The sequence below is a fragment of the Nicotiana tabacum genome, chromosome 11 (assembly GCF_000715075.1).
Source record: "Nicotiana tabacum cultivar K326 chromosome 11, ASM71507v2, whole genome shotgun sequence".
Lineage (NCBI taxonomy): Eukaryota > Viridiplantae > Streptophyta > Magnoliopsida > Solanales > Solanaceae > Nicotiana > Nicotiana tabacum.
Window position 1 is genome coordinate 177974049 of NC_134090.1, and position 23070 is coordinate 177997118.

Here is a 23070-nt window from a genome sequence, read left to right on the forward strand (position 1 = left end):
TTCGAAATTCTTCCATAAAACCTTATTTAACTCCTCATGTTAAGATTCAGATACTAACCAATCAAATTAAATTACTGACAATTTAATTTATTGATTACTTCCTTTAGACTTTCACTCAACTTATTTCATGTGTCGGATACAAAATCCATCGGCCGTGTTTACACATGAAAACTTATAAACTTTCATAAAGGAGTATCATCAATTTCAAAAAACCGAGACATGGATTCTATCAACTAATTATTACTTCGCCAATGTTTATCATTATTGTCTTACTTACTAGGCTTATTGACCCACGAAAGAATCTCGCCTTTTAATAAATCAAAATAATAAATGATATACACAACTAATAATAATTATATCAAGATTAAGAGTATAAGTACATTGAATGGACTAGAGAAATTATTTTATTAAGTCAGTATAAAATACCTATCTCTACTTGATCCGTTCAATACATACAAAATGTACTAGCACAAGAAGTTGGAATTAGACCACTCCCATAATCAAGATAAATTATATTTAATCTTGTGCTACAACCATTCCGATGGCTTGTCCAATTCCATCATTAGGTTGTGAACATAAACTTTATGACTTATAAGAACCGATGATTTAATCTTCCGTGTATAAGTTAAACTCTATACACTAAATCATATACTATTTAAGCAACGGACACACAAACAAATACATGATCTATTTAAAATAAAACTTTATTGAATTGAATAAATAAACAAATAATTATTCCATAAAGAATACTATAACAATATGCATGGTTTATAGTATATCCTAACAAAAATATCTGAAGTTTTGCTACAATTCAGGCAAAAAGTTTTGAAGTTCAAACTTCAGATATAAATTTTTGCTACTTCAGGCCTGTATGTCTGAAGTTACGCGAAAAGTGGGTACGCTTGCAATTTTATTTTTTTTGCAATGCGGGTATAAGTTAAATGATGACCCAAAAAGCGGATATAGATGCAAATGCCCCGATAACGAATAGGCCTTCTTATGAAATTCATGATTTACCAAGTTTATTTTTTGAAAAGATTTGTGGAAATGACACCGTGTAGCCACTTTTACCTATGATGTGTAAACTATACCCACAATTTATAACGTATTTAATAATTAGCCAATTCGTTAAAACTTCAAGACATGACGTCCTGAAGTTTAAACCTCAAAGTTCAAATTTCAGGACATCGTGTCCTAAAGTTCGAAAATTGTGTCTAGAAGTTTGAATCTTATTTCTTGAATTTTAAATTAGTAGTTCAGAAATTCATGATACTTTGTCTTGAATTTCAAATTAGCACCTCAAAAATTCAGGACACTAAATCCTGAATTCCAAATTCAGGATACTTAGTTATGAAGTTTGGGTGAATTGGCTAAGCTTTAAATAGAATGTAAATTGTGGAGATATTTTAAACAACAGGTTTAAAAGTGGCTACTAGTCCACTTTCCACGCTCATTCTGATGTGGAATTCACCTAAGGTGAAATTATGAAGAAAGAGGTTATTTCACCTTAGGCGAATTCCACATCAGAATAAGAGTGGAAAGTGAAAAACTTATGAGACATAACACAAGTTCACATGATTTGGGGCTAGATGTGGCATAACTCGAAAGACAAATCCATGCGAGCCTAGGCCCAAAGCGGACAATATGACTCTCCCTTAGTACGATGGTGGGACAAATCTCAACGAAGACACTGAGTCCTAAGGGGGCGAGCCGTCGAGGGCAGGTCAAGCAGGACTAGCAAGCTTGTAGGTTGGCAAGTTTTTGAAGAACAGGTGCACATGTCACCTTAGGCAAATCCCACATCGAAATGGGAGAGGAAAGAGAAGGGTTTTATAAGGTACAACACAAGTTCATATGGTATACGTACTTTTGAATTTCTTTGTGCTTGATGTGGTATAGTTCGAAAGATAAATCCGTGTGAGCCTAGACTCAAAACTGATAGGACATGTCATAGACTTAGATTGTCTCAAATACCCATGTGGATTTTACATTTGTTTAGCTATCAGACTTCTTTTACTTATTATAGTAGGTAAAATATCTTATTTACGAAATTATAATTCGCACTATTTTATGGAGAATTAGCTATGAACGTCTTTTGAATGTCGTGATAATATAACTTTTTTTTAACACTCTCGAGTCTCGATACATATGAATTAGTCTCTTTTGCAATATGCATATATAATAAAGACTTATGTGTCACATTATTAATTTTTTGAAACATCAATTGTGAGTATCAAAATAAGGAATCTTTATACAAATAGTTGGCCCGTTTTTTTTAGCATATAATATAAATTATGATTATTTTAAATTTAAAATATGTATTAGGACCTGCGCGATGTGCAGTTTATTTTAACGAAACTTATCATAGCAAAGAATACTCTGCAATTTGTAGAAAGCAACAAACTTGATTAAAGGACAAAAGTCACAACATCCAACACATTGGTTTGCAGTCCAGTCTATAACATAAGATTTACATCACCCACGTCTGTTTAGAATACTAAAAACATGAAGCAAATGAATTGCTTTAGTAGAAATCAGCAATCTCAGTTAAAGTCGCAGTATAGAAACATATAGTTACATCCTGCATGCATTTGTGGCGATTTTTCGGTTCGATTTGAACACCCCTAACTATAGTGCAAATTTTGTTCACCACTAACCCCAGTCTTCATCTTCTTTTCCTCACTTAAACTTGAAACCAATTCAACTTTTAATCATCTTGATAAATCTCTGTGTTTTATTTTTTATATTAAATAGAAAAAAGGATAAGTGCTTAGCTTATCTGAAGAATACAATATAGACACATTTCTAATTAGGTATATATGAACTTGGCTTCCTATAAATTTTTGGTGTATATCTTCATCACATACGAAAGGACATTGGCACTGGAATTATCATAGGGAAGTCTGCTACTGAAGAATGAAATGGTATATTGGAAACATTGTTGTAGACTTGTTCCGAGGTAGCTTGTGATTTTTTGCCATTTATAATATATTAGGAACATTTATGCAATCCTTTTTTTTTTCTTTCGCTTAATACTCTTAATCATTTGCTATGAAAGTATGGTAACGGATGCTGAATTTAAAAGGTAGCTATCTCAGAGTAAAAATTCACATGGTCTCCAATACATAAAGATGACTGAAGGATGGTGCCTACATTTTTTACCTTTTTTCCATGTTTCTAAATCGGGCTGCTGTTGCTGAAAGGATGGAGTATCGATTCTTATTTTTCCATTTTATTGAATACTATATCTCATACAAAAAAATTGTATCAGAAGTATGAAGTCTCACAAACACAAGTAGGTACGAAAACCTCAACTACACAAACTCTTACTCAACACTTGATTCATTCACTTAACTCACATATAACATTCATAAATTCTTTTTCATTAATTTTTGACTGATATAACAACATAAACATTCAAGTATGGTATTTCAAACTTTGCCAGTAGCTATTCTAATATCAATTAAATCAATAACATAAAGAGTCAAGTAACTTCAGACTAAAAGTCATAATATAAAGATATTTGCTAAAATTTAAATTATGCAATTGCCTCAATAAAATCATTTAAAATGAAGTAAATGCAGTCATTCATGGATTTTTTCTCTTGTTTAATCACTCTTTTGATCTTGTTGCTTGATAATTGTGCAACATCATCATCAACTTCTACTAGAGATGATCCATTATCTTCTCTAGTTCTCTTGACAGGGATCTTTGTAGAAGAAATCATCTTATTATCATCCATGGAATCTTACAAAAGAAAAATAGTTAAGGGCCAAATAATCAGAAGAGAAAAATAAATTATCAAAACCTTAGATGAGAATAGATACTGGAAATATACAGTGAAAATATAATCAACAGTTATTTTACTCAAAAGTTAAAGCAATTATAGAAATCAGAAAAATATATTGTAAATATCTGATAATTCCATCATGTCTAGATTCATCTCAAACTAAATTACGGAAAACTTCTTTATACACCATATTTCTAGCTTCATTCGTTATTTGACCATCATTATCATAAACTAAAATTTTCAACCCTTTTCTACTCGTCACGCGCGAAAGAGCAATATACAGTTATTCATGAGTAAATACTGGCTTATTCAAAAATAATCCCACATGAGACAATGACTGGCCTTGACTTTTATTAATTGTCATGGCAAAAGATACAACAATTGAAAATTGTCTTCGCTGTAACTTAAAAGGTATTCTTGCATCTGATGGCGTCGACATCATTCTCGAGATAAACACTTTTTGTCCAGCCATATTACCCGATAAAACCTTGGCTTCAATAACCTGATTTCCAAGTCTTGTGATGATCAACCTCGTACCATTACACAATCCTGATGACCGGTCTATATTTCTCAGCAACATCATAGGAACACCAACCTTCAAAGTAATAAAGTGATTTTGAATTCTAGAACATTTAATATTGTTTAGGAATTCGGGTGTATGTACGTGCTCCAAAGCTGAAAAAGAATGATCAGACATACAAACTGTATCAGAACTCAAATATGTCTTCTCAGGACTATGATTGAGTGAAACCATGTATTCATTGATCGACTCTACCATATCAAGAGTCGGAGCAAGAATTGCTCTTTGCTGGAGGCAATCAATATCACTGGAATGGTTAAAGAAATCTGGATATGTACTTTCAACAATTGTCGATATTGGATCATCACAATTATTTATGAGAAAATCATCGGGGATTTGGACTTTCTCAATGCCATCAATGGAACTCCCAGTCCTTCCATCACTGATTGCTAAAATCCATTCAGAAAAACTTTTTAACTCATCCAAATGTGCATCTAACTGATCTCTTTGTAACCTCATATTCTTTGATAAATTTAAGACTTCACAATGGGTCCACAAATACGAAGAATTAAGAGTAGCGTTAACAATATCTTGCCTAGATCCTTTTGCAATGACATGCAAAATTTGTCCGAAGTCGCCACCAAGAACAAATGTTTTACCTCCAAAAGGTTTATCAGCATTGGATGTGTCTTTAAATCTAAGAATATCTCTAAGAGTTTGATCCAGATCTTCAAAACAATATTTTGCATTATCCCAAATAATCAACTTTGTCTTTATAATCAAATTTGCTAGAGGACTACCTTACTTTTATATTGCATGTTGAATCTTCAGTTGGATTGAGAGGAATTACAAATCTCGAATGAGCTATTCCACCACCTGGTAAAAAAAAAGAGATGCAATTCTACTTGATGCAACAGTTAACACGATGTCTCCTCTAGATCGTATACCAGAAGACTGAGTCTTCCAAATAAAATCTTTCCAGTTTCACCATAACCATACAAAAAGAAGAATCCACCTTTGGCTTCATTCACTGCCCTCATAATTTTGTCATAAACCAACTTTTGTTCAACTATCAAATTTATTAATAATTGTTGATGTTCCTCTAACAGAGAACGACGATTATAACGCAATTCATCATGGATTAACATATTGTTATGGTCAACTTCTTCCTCATTGTAAAGAGGTCTTGGCATTGTTGGAAAATCATGAAAACTTCTTCCACAACTTTTCAAAAACTTTTTCCAATTTTTGGAAACAACGATTTTTCAATTCATCATCTGTTAGTTTTGCCTCTGAAAGAACAAAAAGAATTATAGAATTTAAATAACAATAATATAAAAAATATATTACATGATTACACAAATAAGGTATATTTAATTTAGCTTTTTAGTTAGATTAGTTGCTTATAATAATGATTTACACAACAAAGAACTTATGAATTCTATGTCGTGAAACTCCATATTATCTTAAACATAAAGGTCATAAATTAAAGAATATCAATTATAAAGAATTAAGTAAAGAAATCAAATATAAAGAGTTTCATATAGGTTCAAAATTTGTAGATTTTGTTTTAAATTTTGTGCAAAATTTAGTCGTGGAGTTATTAAAGACTCAATATGTTAACCCTTTAAATATGCTTTGAGCTAGACTGGTTATATACTCACATGTACACTAAAATAACTATAAGTGTGTATGCATGTAATTCTTATCCTCTTTATAACTATATTTAGTAATTATGCTACAAATAACTACTTAAATATCTTCATACAGACGCTGAAACATTATTTGATAACTTAAAAATAGAAAGTCTATATTTATACCTGGATTAGTCAACAACACTCTTTCTTCATGGAGGATATCTTCTGATAATAATTTCCATGTTGATTGCCAAACATATTCTGGCCAAGATATCGAATTGGATAACAACAACATAACAAATAATTGCCTAAGATATGATGGCATTTCCCAGTTACTTGCTTCCAATATGGCATCCACATACTCTTTATCATCATCCAATTACCCAAGTGCATAACATGCAACTCTAAAAGTGAGATGGTTATGATTGTTGATTATTTTAAGATCGTCATAGGATTTTGGACCTTTAATAACATGCGACAATAATCTAAGATAATATAATTCACCAGTTCCAGGCGGAGCAAAGAAAATTCTTCCAATGGAATATACAAAAGTTTTTCTTTTCTCCCATCTTTTTAATTGTTTATTCCAAACAAACTTAAGAGGGAATTCTGCATAAGTCAAATCTCTTGTTTCTGGCAATGTTTTGTTTGTCTCAAACCAGCTTAAAAACATTAATTCCTTTACACTTGGTTTATTTGCAACATCATCAATTGGATCATCATCAGAGAATATAACATTTTGTTCATTTGAAAGATGAAATTATAGTCTTTCCACATGAGGTTCTTTATGGTGAATTGGAAATTTGAATATTCTCCAAGCAGCTTTACATGGTGATATGTATCGGCAATCATAATACATATTTATTTCATCAATATTTGATGAATCTTCCTCTTGCACACTTTGAGAAAGAGCAGCGGTAACACGATCATTTCCTTTGTTAATATACTTAAATAAGTACTTAATGGATCTTCACTGATTGCATCATTCTACATTATGAGCATCATACTTAAGTAATAAGAACCGATTGTGAGGCACTACATACTTACTGTCCAAGTCAATACCATCTTTTTTGATAGTTCTACCATTATCCCTTCGTCTATAAACAGGATAATAACCTTTTTGGAAAATGCTTGGTACATCTTCCGCTCTGCATGCAAGGAGAAGATTTTCTTGCAGAACCACATGGGCCATGCATCATAAAATTATGCACGACCTTATAATAAACAAGATCGGCCAATTCATCTGGTATTTCGGCAAAAATGATTCGATAAATATCTACAACAATTGGATATTTATCATGCTCGTGAAGAAAAAGCAAAACGTGAGTATGAGGCAACCCTCGTTTTTGGAACTCAACTGTATAAATCACTACATCAAAAAGAATTTATTACACTTTATAAATATAATTGAAATATTCATTTTAAAACCTATTATCCTATGTAACATAAAAAGTAGTTATTATTTTTTAGAAGTTGACTATGGCAATATACCTGCTTTTACTTTTTCAAAAATTTGATTGTCGCGTAATTCCTTTATCAAACGGTCCAATTTGATTTTGAATACCCTAGCTAAAATGTCTGGACGATCCTCATGATTTAAGCCCCTACTCTCTACAAATCTACTAATCTCAGGCCACTTTAGATTGCAAGTAAAGGTGATGAAAAGATCAGGGTACCTAGCCTATTTGCATATTGCCATAACATCTTGATAGTTTTGAATCATGTATCGTGCACCCCCTGTGAAGCTGGACGGTAGAATTATCCTTTTTCCTTGAGAAGAAGGAATAATTTCTCCATGCAAAATATCTTGTAAGCTTTTATACATGTGAAATCTCAACTTTTTTTTGATTGAGCCTAATATACCTTAATCGAGAAGATTCGATCATTGTATATGCATCAACCAAGAATTGCTGAAATAATCTTCTAGAAGACACAATCGTCAGAACTTCATTATTCCTTTCTTGTATTTATAAGCAAAATACTCTCGCATGCTAACACATTTTCTTCCTCCAGCTGATTCATCATCTCCCTCGAAAGGAATATCCTCTCTATATCCATCTTCACCATATGGAAATAGTAAAGGATATTGTAACCCTAAATAGGCAGCATTTAATTCATTTATCTTTTGTAGCTGTCCGGATTGGGTTTCGATAATGATGACCCTATCACATCTAGATAGTTCAAAATCTCCCACCACCAAAGCAGCTACCTCTGAAACCGTAGGCAAGTTGTATCTTCTTCCATCGGTGCTCCTTTTTCCTATCAATCTGATTCTAACATTGGAGCTTCTATCTTCTTGAAATCTATCTCTTATGGAGAATTAGCTATGAACGTCTTTTGAATGACGTGATAATATAACTTTTTTTAACACTCTGGAGTCTCGATACATATGAATTAGTCTCTTTTGTAATATGCATATATAATAAAGACTTATGTGTCACATTATTAATTTTTTGAAACATCAATTGTGAGTATCAAAATAAGGAATCTTTATACAAATAGTTGGCCCATTTATTTTTTTAGCATATAATATAAATTAGGGAGAAATTTAGAAATAGCTAGATTTACAACTGGTCATTCAAAAATAGCCCAGTTTCAAAAGTAATCGAAATTTAGCCACTTTTCATGTAAAGATAAATCTGATCGAACACACTGTTCAAAATCCGGAAAATACGCCCGTATATTATACTGGAGTTCCAGCATAAGTATGCTTGAACTCCAGCATATTATACGGGAGTTCCAGGATAACTATGTTGGAACTCCAGCATAATATGTTGGAGTTCCAGCATAAGTACACTAGAACTCCAGCATAATATATTGGAGTTCCAGCAAGTATAAATGTCCAGTATAATATACTGGAGTTGGGAGCACCGGTGCTCCAGTCTCCCGTATATTATACAGGAGTCATCAAAGTATACCGGTCCAGCATAATATGCTGGAGTTCGTACACAGATGCACCGAACTCCCGTATATTATGCGGGACCGGTCTCTGTTGCAACAAAATAGTGGCTATTTTTCATTGACTTCGTAAACGGTGGTTATTTTTGAATGACCGGTCCAAAAATTGGTTATACCGTGCTATTTTAACTATAAATTATGGTTATTTTAAATTTAAAATGTTGGGTGGACGATTATTGAGATTTTGGCCCAAAGACGGTGATGCTTGTAGGGCTTGGCCTATTGAGGTTTTTGAATTTGCCCCACTGCCCACTCGGAGATTTTACCCCCCTCAAACAGAAACACAATTCCCCTTTGGCACCCTCTCTCACCATAGAGAGAGGTAGCGGTAGAATACGAAGAGGTGCCACAACCCCACTCTCTCTCACACACACACAGTGAGGAGGAATTTCTCTGCCTTTTTACACCATAGTTTCTGGTAAATCTCTGAAAAATCCTTTCTCTTTAACTTGTATTTACATACCCTTTGAACTGTAATCCACAGATAAAAACACTGAAACAAAATAAATCAAACATCCTTTTTGTTGCTTTTATTCTTATGGGGGAGACTTTTTTTCTGGTATTTTTTAATTACTAGATGATGATATTAATTAATTAGAATGAAATTCAAAATGTTTAGTACACTTGCAACCTAGTTTAACTTAAACTCCAAGCTTTATCCCCCTCTTCATTGCAAAAGCTAATTTCTTTTTTACTTACTGTGTTAATTAGATCATTGTGCTTGTGTGTGTCACCAGTTATATATGAATGCACTATGAATTCAAGCTTCTTTTTCGTCAACTTGACTATACACAGTGTGTGTGTGTGTGTATAATGTTCTGTTGAGTGTATTTGGTTTGAATTCGACTCTTGAACACTTTTGATTTTAAAAAATACTTACATAATCAGGTCATTAAAAAGCTAATCACAAGTAAATGTCGATGATAAGTACATAGTTGTAACCTGAAAAATATTCTAGCTAACCTTTTTTTTTTGTAAGATTGATGTCCAAGCCAGCTTGCATGCGCCTCGATTGTTTCACCGCATATATGTTGCCTCCCACCAGCACAATTATCAAATAGCACAGGTATCAAATAACTCTGTCCATCAAAGCTTGGGCAGATAGATGCAAAGAAATTACCTAGTGTTATTTGTCTCCGATTTGAACCTGAGACCTCATGGTTCTCCTCCGACTGCATTGATCACTAGACCAAACCTTGGGTGCTATGTTCTAACTGACCTACCACAACCAGTTAAATGACATAAATAGTGTAGAAATAATTTGCACTGTTAGTACGTACAAGTTAAATCCATTTTGATGTTTGTGGTCGTTTTTAGGGAATAATGGGGAAAAAGGCCAAGAAAAAGGCGAGAAGTGGTGTCAAGGAGAAGCGGAATCCCTTAGCATCTGCAAATCCTATTGATCAAAATAGCAATCAGAATATTGGAACTCCTGATGATGGAGTAGTTGTGGTAAATGATAGAAAAGAATGTCCACATGTCGATAAGGTTATTGATGTGGAGAAAGTCACTGCTAAACTTGAGTCTTCGGAACCTGTTAGGTGTGAGGATTGCAGGGAAGGAGTAGCTGATAGACGAGCTAGTAAGATGAAAGGCAAACATGGGAAAAAGAAGGGAGGCGCAGATCCCAAGCAGGGGTCTAAAGCCATTTGGATCTGTTTAGCATGCGGCCATTTCTCGTGTGGAGGTGCTGGGTTCCCTACTACACCTCAGAGCCATGCAGTTCGGCATGCAAGACAGTACCATCACCCTCTTGCTGTACAGTTTGAAAATCCTCAACTGCGCTGGTGTTTTCCATGTAGCACACTGATTCATGCTAAGAAAGTAGAGGATGGCAGTGAACAGAAAGATGTATTTCAGGACATTGTGAAGATGATTAAAAAGCGACCGACTGAAGGGCTGGCTATTGATGTGGAAGCTGTTTGGTTTGGGAGTGGGAGTATCACTAGCGGGATCAAATCAGAAGCTTCTGCTTCACTTGATGCTGATGGAAAAAGTGGTTATATAGTTAGGGGACTGGTTAATTTAGGGAACACATGTTTTTTTAATTCAATAATGCAGAACCTACTGGCAATGAATAGACTACGGGATTACTTCCTTAAGTTTGATGGTTTTGCTGGTCCTATTACTGCTGCTCTGAAGAAGCTCTTTTCTGAGACAAGCAATGAAGGTGCCTTGAAAAGAACTGTAAATCCAAAAGCTTTCTTTGGTTCAATCTGTGCCAAGGCTCCACAATTTCGAGGATACCAACAGCAGGACAGTCACGAATTGCTTCGTTGTTTACTTGATCGTCTGTGTACTGAGGAATTGATCGCCAGAAAACAAATCAAATCTTCTCAGGATGGTGGCAAGTCCCTAAGTGCATGTCCAACTTTTGTTGATAACATCTTTGGTGGTCGACTCTCGAGCACTGTTAGTTGTCTTGAATGTGGGCACACTTCAGTAGTGCATGAACCATTCTTGGATCTCTCGTTGCCTGTTCCAACAAAAAAACCTCCAGCTAAAGGAGCTAAATCAGTATTCCGTGCCAAAAAATCAAAACCTCCTATGAGAAGTGTAAAAGTTCGCCCTAAAGTTATCAGAGATGCAGCTCCTCTTAATGCTCAAAGTGCCCAAGGAGATGGGGAGAAATCTGTCACTGAAGGAATGGCAGTTCCTTCTGCTGATGTATCACAAGATTTCATTGATGCTCGTGTTATGGCTGACTATATGGGTTTAACTTCACAGAACTTATGTTCCTCTCGTAAGTCCGATAATGCGCAAAATTGCGAGGGCATGTCTAGGACGTTGGCTTCAGCGGACAATTTCACATGGTTGGATTATCTCGATCAGGATACACTGCCAAATGGTGATGATGTGGTTTCACAAGTTGATCACATGCTGACTAATCAGGTTTCTGAAACTGAAAATTCTGTTCAACCTGTTGATGCTTTGCAGAATAATCTGGTTGCTGATACAGAGATGAAGTTGACATGTATAGACAACGCTTGTTCTCCTAATAATTTAATGCGCTTGAATGATCAAGGACAATCCAAATCACCAGACTGCGATATAGCTTCTGAGTTCAGTAAAAAGTTACTGGTTAAAGACTCTGGAACAACAGATGCTATAAATGTTGAGCACAGCTCAGCATTCTGCAGCCGTATTTGCTCTGTGGATTCAAATCTTGGAACAGATTCATATACGAAGCCATCGGAAGATGAAGCCCCACTACAGTTACAAGATTCCGAGGTTCTGTTACTTCCTTACAAAGAAGTAACCTCAACTGCTGATGACATGTTAAAAGGAGGTTGCAAATCCTCAACTGCTGTTCGTTGCGAACAAGATTTATTGGACTTCAATGGTTTTGGAGACTTATTTAATGAACTTGATTCTGATGCACAACCTTCTGAACAGCCTTTGTGCAGTTCTGCTGCTTCTCAGGCCAATGGTAGCAGCGAGTCTGATCCGGAAGAGATTGATAATAGAGATGCTCCAGTGTCAGTGGAGAGTTGTTTGGCTTATTTTACAAAGCCCGAGCTTCTTTCCAAAACTGAACATGCTTGGAAATGTGAAAATTGCACAAAAGTTCTAAAAGAAAAGAGGATGAGATTTAAGAATAAATTGATGAAGCCTAGATCACATAATATTATGAACATACGGGAGGACCAAAATCCAAATGGTGCATCTTCTTCAGGAGAAACTTTTGACGACAGGTTGTTGTCCCAAAAGGGAACCAGTCCTCGAGCTGAGCAAGATTCAGCCTCTTGGCTATCAGAAAATGGCACACAGGAAAATCAGGATGAAGATAATAGTCAAGTGAAAAGTGACTTTAAGAGCAATGAAGTTCAACTGCTGGAAGCTCCATTGGTTTCTGCTAATTCTGAATCTGAAGAAAGTGAGAATGAGGAGACAGTTGTTAAATGTGTTAAAGTTGAGAGAGATGCAACGAAAAGGATCCTAATTGATAAGGGCCCTCCTATTTTGACGATTCACCTAAAGAGGTTCAGTCAAGATGCTCGAGGGCGCCTGAGTAAGCTGAGTGGCCATGTGAATTTTAGAGATACCATTGATCTCAAACCATATATTGCAACCAGGTGTGTTGATTCTCTTTCATTTGGACTTTATATTATCTCTGGACTTTTGAGTATCCCTTGTTCATTAGACTGAGATTCGTGTGTTGATTCTCCTTCATTTGGACATGTAATTATCTCTGGACTTTTGAGTATCCGTTGTTAATTTTTTTTTAATGAGATTCTAATAATTTAATCCATATTTTAAGGGGGAAACCTAATAAATATCAGCCAAAAGCTTTGGAGTACATATTAGGAAGTTCAGAGGACAAGCTAGACGACATTTTGTTTAAAATCATTTGATAGTATGATGCATACTTCTTACCTTCTAAAGGTCAATGATTAGACATCATTTGTGGGTTAATAATTTGGATTTTGTCAAAGACCTCTGGCTTGAACTAGAAGATACTATATTAGAGCAATATTCTCTAGCTTGCATTCGCAATGAATTTGATACAAAATAGCGCAAGACTAACTGAAAAACGTATGGAGTAGGAAGCGGCAAAAATCATAGTATTGGAGCAAGAAGGTAAAAGTCGACAAAACTGCAGTTTATTCTTAGGACCCAGTATGGGCAGGGGCGGATCTAAAGGGAATTTATGGGTTCATATTTGACTATGAACCTAGTTATTACTGTATATTAACTTGAAGTCATTGTCGGAACCCATAATTATAAAATCTTGGATCCGCCCAAGTAAGGGGATATTTTAGTGCTTGTGGTGCTTGCTTATTTACTGTGTTAATTTTACTTGTATATTTGCTTCTCAATACATTCCCAGCATGTTAGCTTGAAGCTTTGTATTTCTAATGTCCTTTATAGTATGTCATCAAATATCAAAGATTCGTCCATAAAATGGTCATATGTTCAATGCACACGCAAAATGTCATCGTTCTAAAAGTTTCTGCAAAATGGAATTTCTCTGTTGAAATGGCGTGCTGATAACTTAATGCCGTTTCAGGTCCCTGCAGAAGGAGATATACAAATACTGCCTTATTGGTGTAGTCGAACACTCAGGGACGATGAGGGGAGGTCATTATGTTGCATATGTTAGAGGAAGTCCTAAAATCACAGGGAAAGACAAGAACGCGGAAGATTTTGCGTGGTATTATGCAAGCGATGCTTATGTTCGCGAGGTCTCTTCGAAAGAAGTTCTTAGTTGTGAGGCATACATTTTATTCTATGAAGAAACTTGATATATAAATTTTTCTGAAATTTATGATTATTTTGAGTCATACACATACACAGAGAAGGAAAGGGAAGGGGTGTGGTAGGGGAGAGTGAGTGTATTACTACATTCTCTCAATATTAACACCCATATTTTTTGTTCTTTTTTTTTTCTTTTTCAAATTTTGATGTGCTGTAAGCTTAAGGAAGTACAACTTCGAAAAAATGTATAACTTGAGAATGAGAATATGATTAATTTTGCATTTTGACACATCAGTTACTAAAATCCCTCCTTCACCCCCCCCCCCCCCCAACCATCCTGTCATGCTATTTTTTTTTTTTTTTTTTTTGTATGAATTGAAGGCATATTTATTGATCTAATTCAATTTAAGCCACTTTAAAATTCTTTATTTACTCATTCAATCCAATTAAAAGAAGAAAAGAAACCCACCTTCTAAATATCTTAGAGAAATAGATTTTATTTTATTTTCTTAAAAAGGGATAAGTTTTAGTGCAACTTTGTTATTTACTGAATGGATTTCCTTCTATTAAGTGTTCTTTTGGTATTAAGTAGAGTTTTTGAAGGTCAAGCTTTACCCTTTGATAAAAGTTACAAGATTTCTTGGGGGGACAATAATTTGAAGTCCTTTAACAATGGAGAAGAAATTCAGCTATCCCTTAATAATTTTTCTGGTGATATTCCTTTTGTAATTTTCTTATTTCTTCTTTTTTTCAGTTTTTATTTTTAGAATCTTAAATATCAAATTACAATTTTTTAAAATATAATTATCTGCAGGATCTGGAATTCAGTCCAAACTAAGTTATGGCTCGGGATCCTTCAAAATGAGAATAAAGCTACCGAGCAAAGACACAGCTGGAGTAGTGACGTCCTTCTATGTAAGAACATACACTTAATTTCGCGAGTTATACAAATTATTTATTAACTATATGTTTTTATGAATATTTTATCTCTTAGAATCAAACAGACATGATGCATGAATAACGCAAAATGAGAAAAAAAAAATTATATATGTGATATCAATTAGTTGAGGTTAAGTTGTAATCATGTACGTTTACATTTTTTAATCTTGTGAGAGATTTATATACTAATAAAACACAATTTTTAGTGCTAAAAGAATTGTTTTTTATAACTATTGATTAAAAAGGACTTAAATTGAGCGACATAGACAGTGAAGACTCTAGTCGACGCCAACTTGTTTGGGATTGATAGCCTAATTATTGTTTGTTGTGAGTTTGCTAAGTTTTATAAATATTTCATTACTTTATAGGTGGGAAAATTGTTATATAGATATTGATGTTAATGAATTTTATCTTAAATAATTCTAACTATCAGTTTACTGGGTGTTTTCTAGGAAGGAGGTGGGGTAGTATGCGGAAATTATGTTTTGGATAAACTGTAGAATTTCAAGTTCTCAGGCACACTCCCCGAGGAGCCTGAGTACAAGAATTTTTAGCTTTCCATGAACACCATTAGACAGGCCTCGAAATTCCGACCACTCCACTGAAATTTTTCCGACGAAACAGCCTCCACGCGCCGCCACGCGCGGCACTTTTCGGCGACCCAGTCACCACGCGCCGGGCGCGTGAGCCATTTTCCGGCATCTTTTCAAAAAAAAATTTGGACAGCTTCCTGTACTGCTAATTCCGACCAGATCGGTACAATTTTTTCAGATTTCCGACGACTTTTATTTTTCCGGGAGCGGGAAACCTCTGTTTTAGCCAAAATTTCAGTTTCTTTTACCTCAACAGCTCAACTGTGATGACCATCAAATACTCCTTATAATTTCCATAACCTGAACAGCTGGGTTGTACAATATGGGAGACAACCGGATTTATTTCAACGCAGGATTCAAATCTTTTGACATCACCAGATGGAATTCCAACAAAGAGGTATGGTTCGAATGGGTGGAGAGAAGCCGCAGCATGATGAGACGTTCATCCATGGGCAGAAAGGTAATGGAATGGATTTGTGTTGTACTTAAAGAAGCATCGACAGATCAAATGAATTTAGTGAAGCGATGGAAGTACAAGGAACATATGACAGAACATTTCTGTACCAGGAAATTCAACGTTCATGGAAGATACATGAGCATTCTGTCACTGAAGGGAGAAGGGAGGTCTGTTATTATAATTCCAGAGTTAGCTTTGAATGCAGGTTGGAAAGACATAGCAGCTAAGATAGAAAGATTCATACATCAGACCCCCAAAATGAATCCCACAGCCCCACCTAGAATCATTGTGGACAACTACCCTTATGTCAAAGCAATCAAGGAGAGTAAATGGCAATCCAATATCCTTTGAGAGGCAAAGGTCAGCATAAACAATGGAGATATCTCTGTTGTGGAACCGACAGGTAGCGAGGATTCTAGTTTACTAAAAAGATGCATTATCGGATTTTTTGGGAAAGAAATCAATGAGAGACCCACTCTAGCAAACATAAAGCGATGGGCTAGTGCGTCATGGAACAAAGCATATGGAGTAAACATGTATGAAATGACATGCAACATGTTTCTTTTTGAATTTCCAAACAGATTCATGGCGGAGCAGATTATGCAAGGAGAATGGAGTTGGAAAAAGTTCAAGCTTCATCTGGAATGGTGGAGTCATACTGCTGGATGCATTCCAAACTCACAAATCGAGGAAACATGTTGGATTAGAGCCATGAAGATTCCTTTACATCTATGGTCACAAAAGATCTTCAAAGAAATAGGAGATCTCTGTGGGGATGGATAGCTACTGAAGAAGAAATTGATCTCAAAAATCATCTTAAGTGGGCAAGAATTAAAATTGTTGGTGATGGCATAAAGACTCCTAATGAGTTAGGATTGAAAGAGACGGTATCAAATTTTTCATCCCAATCTGGGCTGAAAGACAGACAAGATATGAGTTGAAGATGCAAGAAAGCGAACAATGTTTTGAAATAGAGAGATATTTGAACAATCTAGTGGGGTGCACCATATTGCAAAACACTGATAAAGGAAAGACAAATGTGCAATTTACACAAGGTTCGAGTTCGATGAATCAGAGCAGTAAAGCGACAAACAACGAGCTGAAATCCTATGACTCCGACTTGGCTGCACAAGTCATTTTTAATGATCTCTCGTGTGAGTTTTCTGATAATATTAGGCTGAAGCCTTGTATGGAGGAAATGGGTGGACATTCTTACCTGGGGGCAAAAGAGTCCACTCCAGGGGATCCAATCCCCAATGAAAACCTTGAAAGTATGCCAAAGGCAACACTTAACAGTTGTAGTCAGCCAGAAGGTGGAGCAGAGATAGCAAGACTGGAACAAAAGGCAGGGGAGCAGAGCACAAAAACAAATATGGGGGAAGATCAGGTTGGAAGTGCTTTGGAACAACTAAAGCACTTTAGCTCTATCCAAGATTGGGAAATCGAGGAGGTGAATCCTATAGCAATTCAGTAACACAATCCATTAATGGATAAAGACATGGATGCAACACTATGGGTTCATCAAAATATGATCAAATTGGGGAAAATGTTTGGAGTAGATTTTCAAGGCCATGAAGAAGAAGCATTGGAGTTGTTAATGCAAATTGACAGTTGCAGACATGTTAGAAGGGTGGAGACAGAGTTGGAGGTGAAGAAACAAAGATTCAAAGTATCACTGGAATTAAAAGGTTTAACTTCGTTTGATGTCAAATTCAAGAGTGACGGGAAAAGGAGTAGGGGAAGAGATCTATCAATCATTTCAATATGAAGGTCAAAGTAATTTCCTGGAATGTAAGGGGATTAAACGAAAAGAAGAAAAGGGAGATCATAAAAAGTCAAGTGCAGAACTGGAGGTCAGACATTTTGATGCATGCAAGAGACAAAAGTGGAGGGGGATATTAAGGAAATAGTCAGTCAAATATGGGGTGGTAGATGGGTGAGGTATGCAAGTTTAGAAGCTAGCGGCACGAGAGGGGGGATTTTGTTATTATGGGATTGCAGAGTATGGAAAGGGGATGTGTTACAGACTGGTGCATACACTTTGACTTGCAATTTCGAGGCTCTTTTACAGAATTTTCAATGTCACATAACAGGAGTGTATGGCCCCAAATTGTAGAATAGAAAGGAAAATAGTATGGAGAAAAATTGGTTCAGTGAGGGGATTGATGGAAGGTCCTTGGGCAGTTTGTGGCGATTTTAACGTTACAAGGTACCCTTCTGAAAAACGGGAATGTTCAAGGAGATCCAAAGCGATAGTGGAATTCTCGGATTTTATAAAAGATATGGAGTTGATAGATCTACAACTTGAAGGAGGCTACTATATTTGGTTCAAAGGGGATAATCATACAGCCGCTTCAAGAATCGATAGATTTCTCATTTCAGAAGATTGGGATGAAAGCTTCAGAAACATCAAGCAAACTATCCAACAAAGGTTGATTTCGGACCATTCACCTGTGGCTCTATACTGTGGTGCGTGGGAACAAGCTAAATCATACTTTAAGTTTGAAAATTGGTGGCTGAATGTGGAAGGTTTTAATGACAGAATTAGAGACTGGTGGGCATCTTTTGAATTCTCAGGAAGACCATATTACATTTTAGCTTGCAAGTTAAAAGCTCTCAAGGGCAAGCTAAAAGAATGGAGCAGAGTTTATGAAGGTAATTTGGGACTGCAAAAATCAAAATTGCTAAGTCAACTAGCAGGTTTTGAGACAACACAACAACTAAGAGCGCTGACATAGGAGGAATCAGTGAGGAAAGCAGCTACTCTAATGGAGATTGAGGAACAACTCAAGAATGAAGAAATTGTATGGAGACAAAAATCAAGAGCTTTGTGGCTCAAAGAAGGGGACAGGAATACAAAAATTTTCCATCGCACAGCAAATGCACACAAGAGAAACAACAACATTGATCAACTAATGATTCGACATGAAGTAGTCGAGGATCCAGACAGAATAGAGATTGAGATAACTGAATTCTACAAGGAGTTATACAAAGAACCTGAAGAGTGGAGACCAACGGTCAATTTCGAAAATAGCTCAAGAATTTCTGAATCAGAAAGGGAGTTTTTACAGAGTAACTTTGAGGAACAAGAAGTTTTGACCTGTTTGAAGATGTGTGCAAGTGACAAGGCCCCAGGACTAGATGGATACACAATGGGTTTTTTCAGAAAGTGTTGGGACATTTTGAAGGAAGACATCATGGCGGCCTTCAACAACTCCCATTCTCAGAAGATGTTTGAGAAAAGCTTCAGTGCAACATATATAGCTTTGATTCCAAAGAAGACATGTGCGAAAGAATTGAGAGATTTCAGACCGATCAGTCTGATAGGGAGCTTCTACAAATTGCTCTCAAAAGTCTTAACCGAAAGACTTAAGAGGGTGGTAGGGAAAATTGTCGATGCTCAACAAATTAACTTTCATCAATGGAAGATAAATAATAGATGCTGTGTTGATTGCCAACGAAGCTGTGGATTCAAAAATAAAAAAGAAGGAACCTGGAATTTTATGCAAATTAGATATTGAGAAGGCCTATGATCATGTAAATTGGAGCTTCATACTCAGAATGTTAGAACTAATGGGTTTTGGGCAAAAATTGAATTGATGGATGAAATTTTGCATATCTACTATAAAATTCTCCATTCTCATAAATGGATCTCCTAAAGGTTTTTTCCATTCACACAGAGGTCTAAAACAAGGTGATCTTTTATCTCCCTTTCTATTCATTATAGCCATGGAAGAATTGAACAACATGATCAAAACAGCTAAAGTTAGTGGATGGGTTAAAGGTTTTGAGGTAAACAGAAGTGAGGCAAACAATCTAGAGATCACACATCTCCAATATGTTGATGATACTCTAGTCTTCTGTGATGCCGAAAAGGACCAACTTAGATTCCTAAGAATCATTTTGGTCTTATTTAAGGGAGTCTCAGGATTACACATCAACTGGAGAAAGAGCAATATTTTTCCCATTAATGAAGTTAACAACATGGAGCAACTGACACAGATATTGGGAGGAGAAGTTGGGTCCCTACCAACTGTTTACCTTGGGATGCCTCTTGGTGCAAGATCCAAATCAAAAGAAATCTGGAATTCAGTCATAGAAAAGTGTGAGAAGAAGCTGTCAAGATGGAAATCACAATACCTATCATTGGGGGGCAGGCTAGTTCTAATCAACTCAGTATTAGACTCACTTCCTGCTTATATGATGTCTTTGTTCACAATTCCAGCATGCATTTTACAGAGATTGGACAAACTCCGAAGATCATTCCTTTGGCAAGGTAATAAGGAAAAAAAGGTCTTCCATTTAGTTAAATGGAAGACACTCACAATGGATAAAAAACAAGGTGGCTTAGGAATAAGGAATTTGAAGAACCATAGAAAGGCTCTTAGAATGAAATGGTTATGGAAGTACTCTCAAGAACACCAATCTTTATGGGGCAAAGTGATCAAAACAAAGTATGGTGAGGAAAATAACTGGGTGTCAAAAAAAGTCAGAACATCATATGGAGTAAGTGTGTGGAAATCCATCAGAGAACTTTGGCCTATAATGAAGAATCACTCCTCCATAAGAGTGAACAACGGAAGGAACACAACATTTTGGAATGATAATTGGTTAGGAAACAGAAGCTTAAAGGAAAGATACCCCGATATGTTTGGTTTAGCACAAAACCAGCATAAGACAGTAGCTGATATAAGGAGTCATCAAGGATGGGAAATCAATCTAAGAAGACAGTTGAATGATTGGGAGATAACAAGATTAGCTGACCTTTACAAAGAGCTGGAAGCATTTAAAGGATTACAGGAAGGTTTTGATTCACTTTGGTGGAAGAGGCACAACAGAGGGGTTTACCGGGTGAAGGATGCATATAAGATTTTGAATCATAATAATCAATAGGTGGACCTATGGCCTTGGAAACATATATGGAAAACAAAGATTCCATACAAGGTAGCTTGCTTCACTTGGCTACTAGCAAAGGAGGCGGTATTAACACAGGATAATCTCATAAAAAGAGGAATTTCTCTGTGCTCAAGATGTTTTCTGTGCAGGGAAAATGCTGAAACTGTCACACATTTGTTTCTACGTTGCAAGATTATAGACCAACTATGGAAAATCTTTATTAGTCTTAGGGGTATTTCATGGTCAATGCCATACAAGCTTAAAGATGTCCTTTATAGCTGGGAAGAAGCTGGAGCTGAAGCAACTAGTAGAGATAGATGGAAGACTGTCCCGGCTTGTATCTGGTGGACAGTTTGGAGGGAAAGGAACAATAGATGTTTTGAAGATAGAAGCAATCCAGTGCAGAAGATAAAACTCAATTGTATTCTTCTTTTTTGTTTTTGGTGCAAACAGATTTACATAAAAGATACATTGACAATCATAGACATACTAGGATCTTGCTAGGTCTCGAATTAGAACATCTACTAATCCTCTCCATGTAAATCTAGTTTTCAGTGCAACCTATGTACTGATGTTTTTAATATATACAATAATTACCAATTCAAAAAAAAAATTATCTTAAGTAACTAAATTAATATCTGTTGTGATGGAAGAGATAGTTGATTAAACTAGTTTATAAATTGTATTATTGTTTTATCTCTTCTTTTTTTTTAAATTGTTATTTTAACCTTTTGGCAGCTGATTTCACATACAAACAACCACGATGAATTAGATTTCGAGTTTTTGGGTAATAGAGAAGGGAAACCATACACATTGCAAACAAACGTATTTGCAAATGGTATCGGTGATAGAGAGCAGAGAATTCAACTTTGGTTCGATCCAACTGCAAATTTTCATGAGTATTCAATCCTCTGGAACTCACATCAGATTGTGTAAGTTTATTTATCTTCTATAGAATCATACGGTTTCCGGACCCAGTGCGAATGCGGGATATTTTGTTCATCGGGCTACCCTTAGAATTGTGTTTTTTTTCCTTTAACCATCCAATATCTAAAATTTACTGGTTTGACTAATTTGTTTCTCATCGGATAGGCCCACTGAGAAGGTTAATATTCATATTTCTTAGCTTTCACGCTTCCTTTCTCCCGCCTATTGTATCGGCTCGGCTTCATCGTAGGAGCTTCTGCTTCAAGATCTTTTCTGACCTTGACATTGTATCTGAAACTATTTCGATATTTCTTTAAGAGTAAAGCAAGACATAAAAATTTTACCGGCAAAATATTTTTTATTCCTAGGATCGAAACCGAGACCTCTTGTTCAGAGTCGAGAGATGTCAATCATTCCATCATACCTCTCAGCTCTCGATGCTCATATTATGTTTTCATTTAGCTATTTAATACATGATTATGGTCTAATTAATTTTCTTCTCTACCTTCACAAGGTAGGAGTAAGGTGTGCGTATACACTATCCTCCGCAGACCCCACTTGTGGGATTACACTGGGTATGTTGTTGCTGTTGATCTAATTAATTTGTTTATTTACAGATTTTTCGTAGACGAAGTACCCATTAGGGTTTACAAGAACAAATCCCATAGAGGAGTTGGATACCCTACACAATCAATGCAATCAGAGGCTACAATATGGAATGGAGAAACTTGGGCAACAGAAAATGGAAGTGCCAAAATCAATTGGTCTAATTCTCCATTCACAGCTCAATTCCAAGGCTTCACCATTGAAGGCTGCCCATTTTCTAATTATAGTTTGAACTGTAATTCTACCAACTTCTGGTGGAATTCCAAGCAATTTTGGAAACTAACTTATGCTCAAGAAAAATCATATAAGGACAGGCGCAAATATATGACTTATGATTATTGCAAAGACACCAATAGATTTCAAACCATTCCCCCAGAATGTACAAAGTGATTCTTAATTTGAAAGAAAATGGAGACTACGTAGAATTGCTCAATACTTTCTGGTTAAGTTTTCCCTTGTTCGTATATGAATAACACCTTCCCGTTATAGTTAAACACCAGCCGCACCTAACAGTGTGGTCTAGTGGTCAATGAAGTGGATGAGAACTA

General features: G+C 35.8%; 2 protein-coding genes and 1 pseudogene across 3 annotated transcripts; 2 read left to right on the top strand and 1 right to left on the bottom strand.

Annotated features, from left to right (window-relative positions):
* Positions 1 to 3944: 3944 nt before the first annotated feature.
* Positions 3945 to 10083, bottom strand: LOC142166150 (uncharacterized; annotated as a pseudogene).
* On the top strand, positions 9066 to 14408 carry LOC107783494 (ubiquitin carboxyl-terminal hydrolase 2). Of its 2 annotated transcripts, XM_016604473.2 has the most exons (4): positions 9170 to 9323; positions 9885 to 9971; positions 10223 to 12981; positions 13917 to 14408. In XM_016604473.2, the coding sequence occupies exons 3-4, from the start codon at positions 10229 to 10231 to the stop codon at positions 14149 to 14151; spliced, it is 2988 nt and encodes a 995-aa protein (XP_016459959.2). In that variant the 5' UTR covers positions 9170 to 9323; positions 9885 to 9971; positions 10223 to 10228; the 3' UTR covers positions 14152 to 14408. The 2 variants fall into 2 exon arrangements, with proteins under 2 accessions (XP_016459958.2, XP_016459959.2); XM_016604472.2 differs by lacking the exon at positions 9885 to 9971 and having other exon boundaries at positions 9066 to 9323.
* Positions 14409 to 14910: 502 nt separating this feature from the next.
* On the top strand, positions 14911 to 22912 carry LOC107783488 (xyloglucan endotransglucosylase/hydrolase protein 2-like). Its single transcript, XM_016604465.2, has 3 exons — positions 14911 to 15019; positions 21728 to 21921; positions 22534 to 22912. Exons 1-3 carry the CDS (start codon positions 14966 to 14968, stop codon positions 22910 to 22912), a joined length of 627 nt encoding a protein of 208 aa, XP_016459951.2. The 5' UTR covers positions 14911 to 14965.
* The last annotated feature ends 158 nt before the right edge of the window (positions 22913 to 23070 follow it).

Excerpts from the sequence above, each read along its gene's own strand:
- LOC107783494 (XM_016604472.2), top strand. The coding sequence starts at position 10,229 with ATGGGGAAAAAGGCCAAGAAAAAGGCGAGAAGTGGTGTCAAGGAGAAG. Across the intron at positions 12,982-13,916 it reads AAACCATATATTGCAACCAG|GTCCCTGCAGAAGGAGATAT; the intron begins GTGTGTTGATTC and ends ATGCCGTTTCAG.
- LOC107783488 (XM_016604465.2), top strand. The coding sequence starts at position 14,966 with ATGAGAATAAAGCTACCGAGCAAAGACACAGCTGGAGTAGTGACGTCC. Across the intron at positions 15,020-21,727 it reads GAGTAGTGACGTCCTTCTAT|CTGATTTCACATACAAACAA; the intron begins GTAAGAACATAC and ends ACCTTTTGGCAG. Across the intron at positions 21,922-22,533 it reads TGGAACTCACATCAGATTGT|ATTTTTCGTAGACGAAGTAC; the intron begins GTAAGTTTATTT and ends GTTTATTTACAG.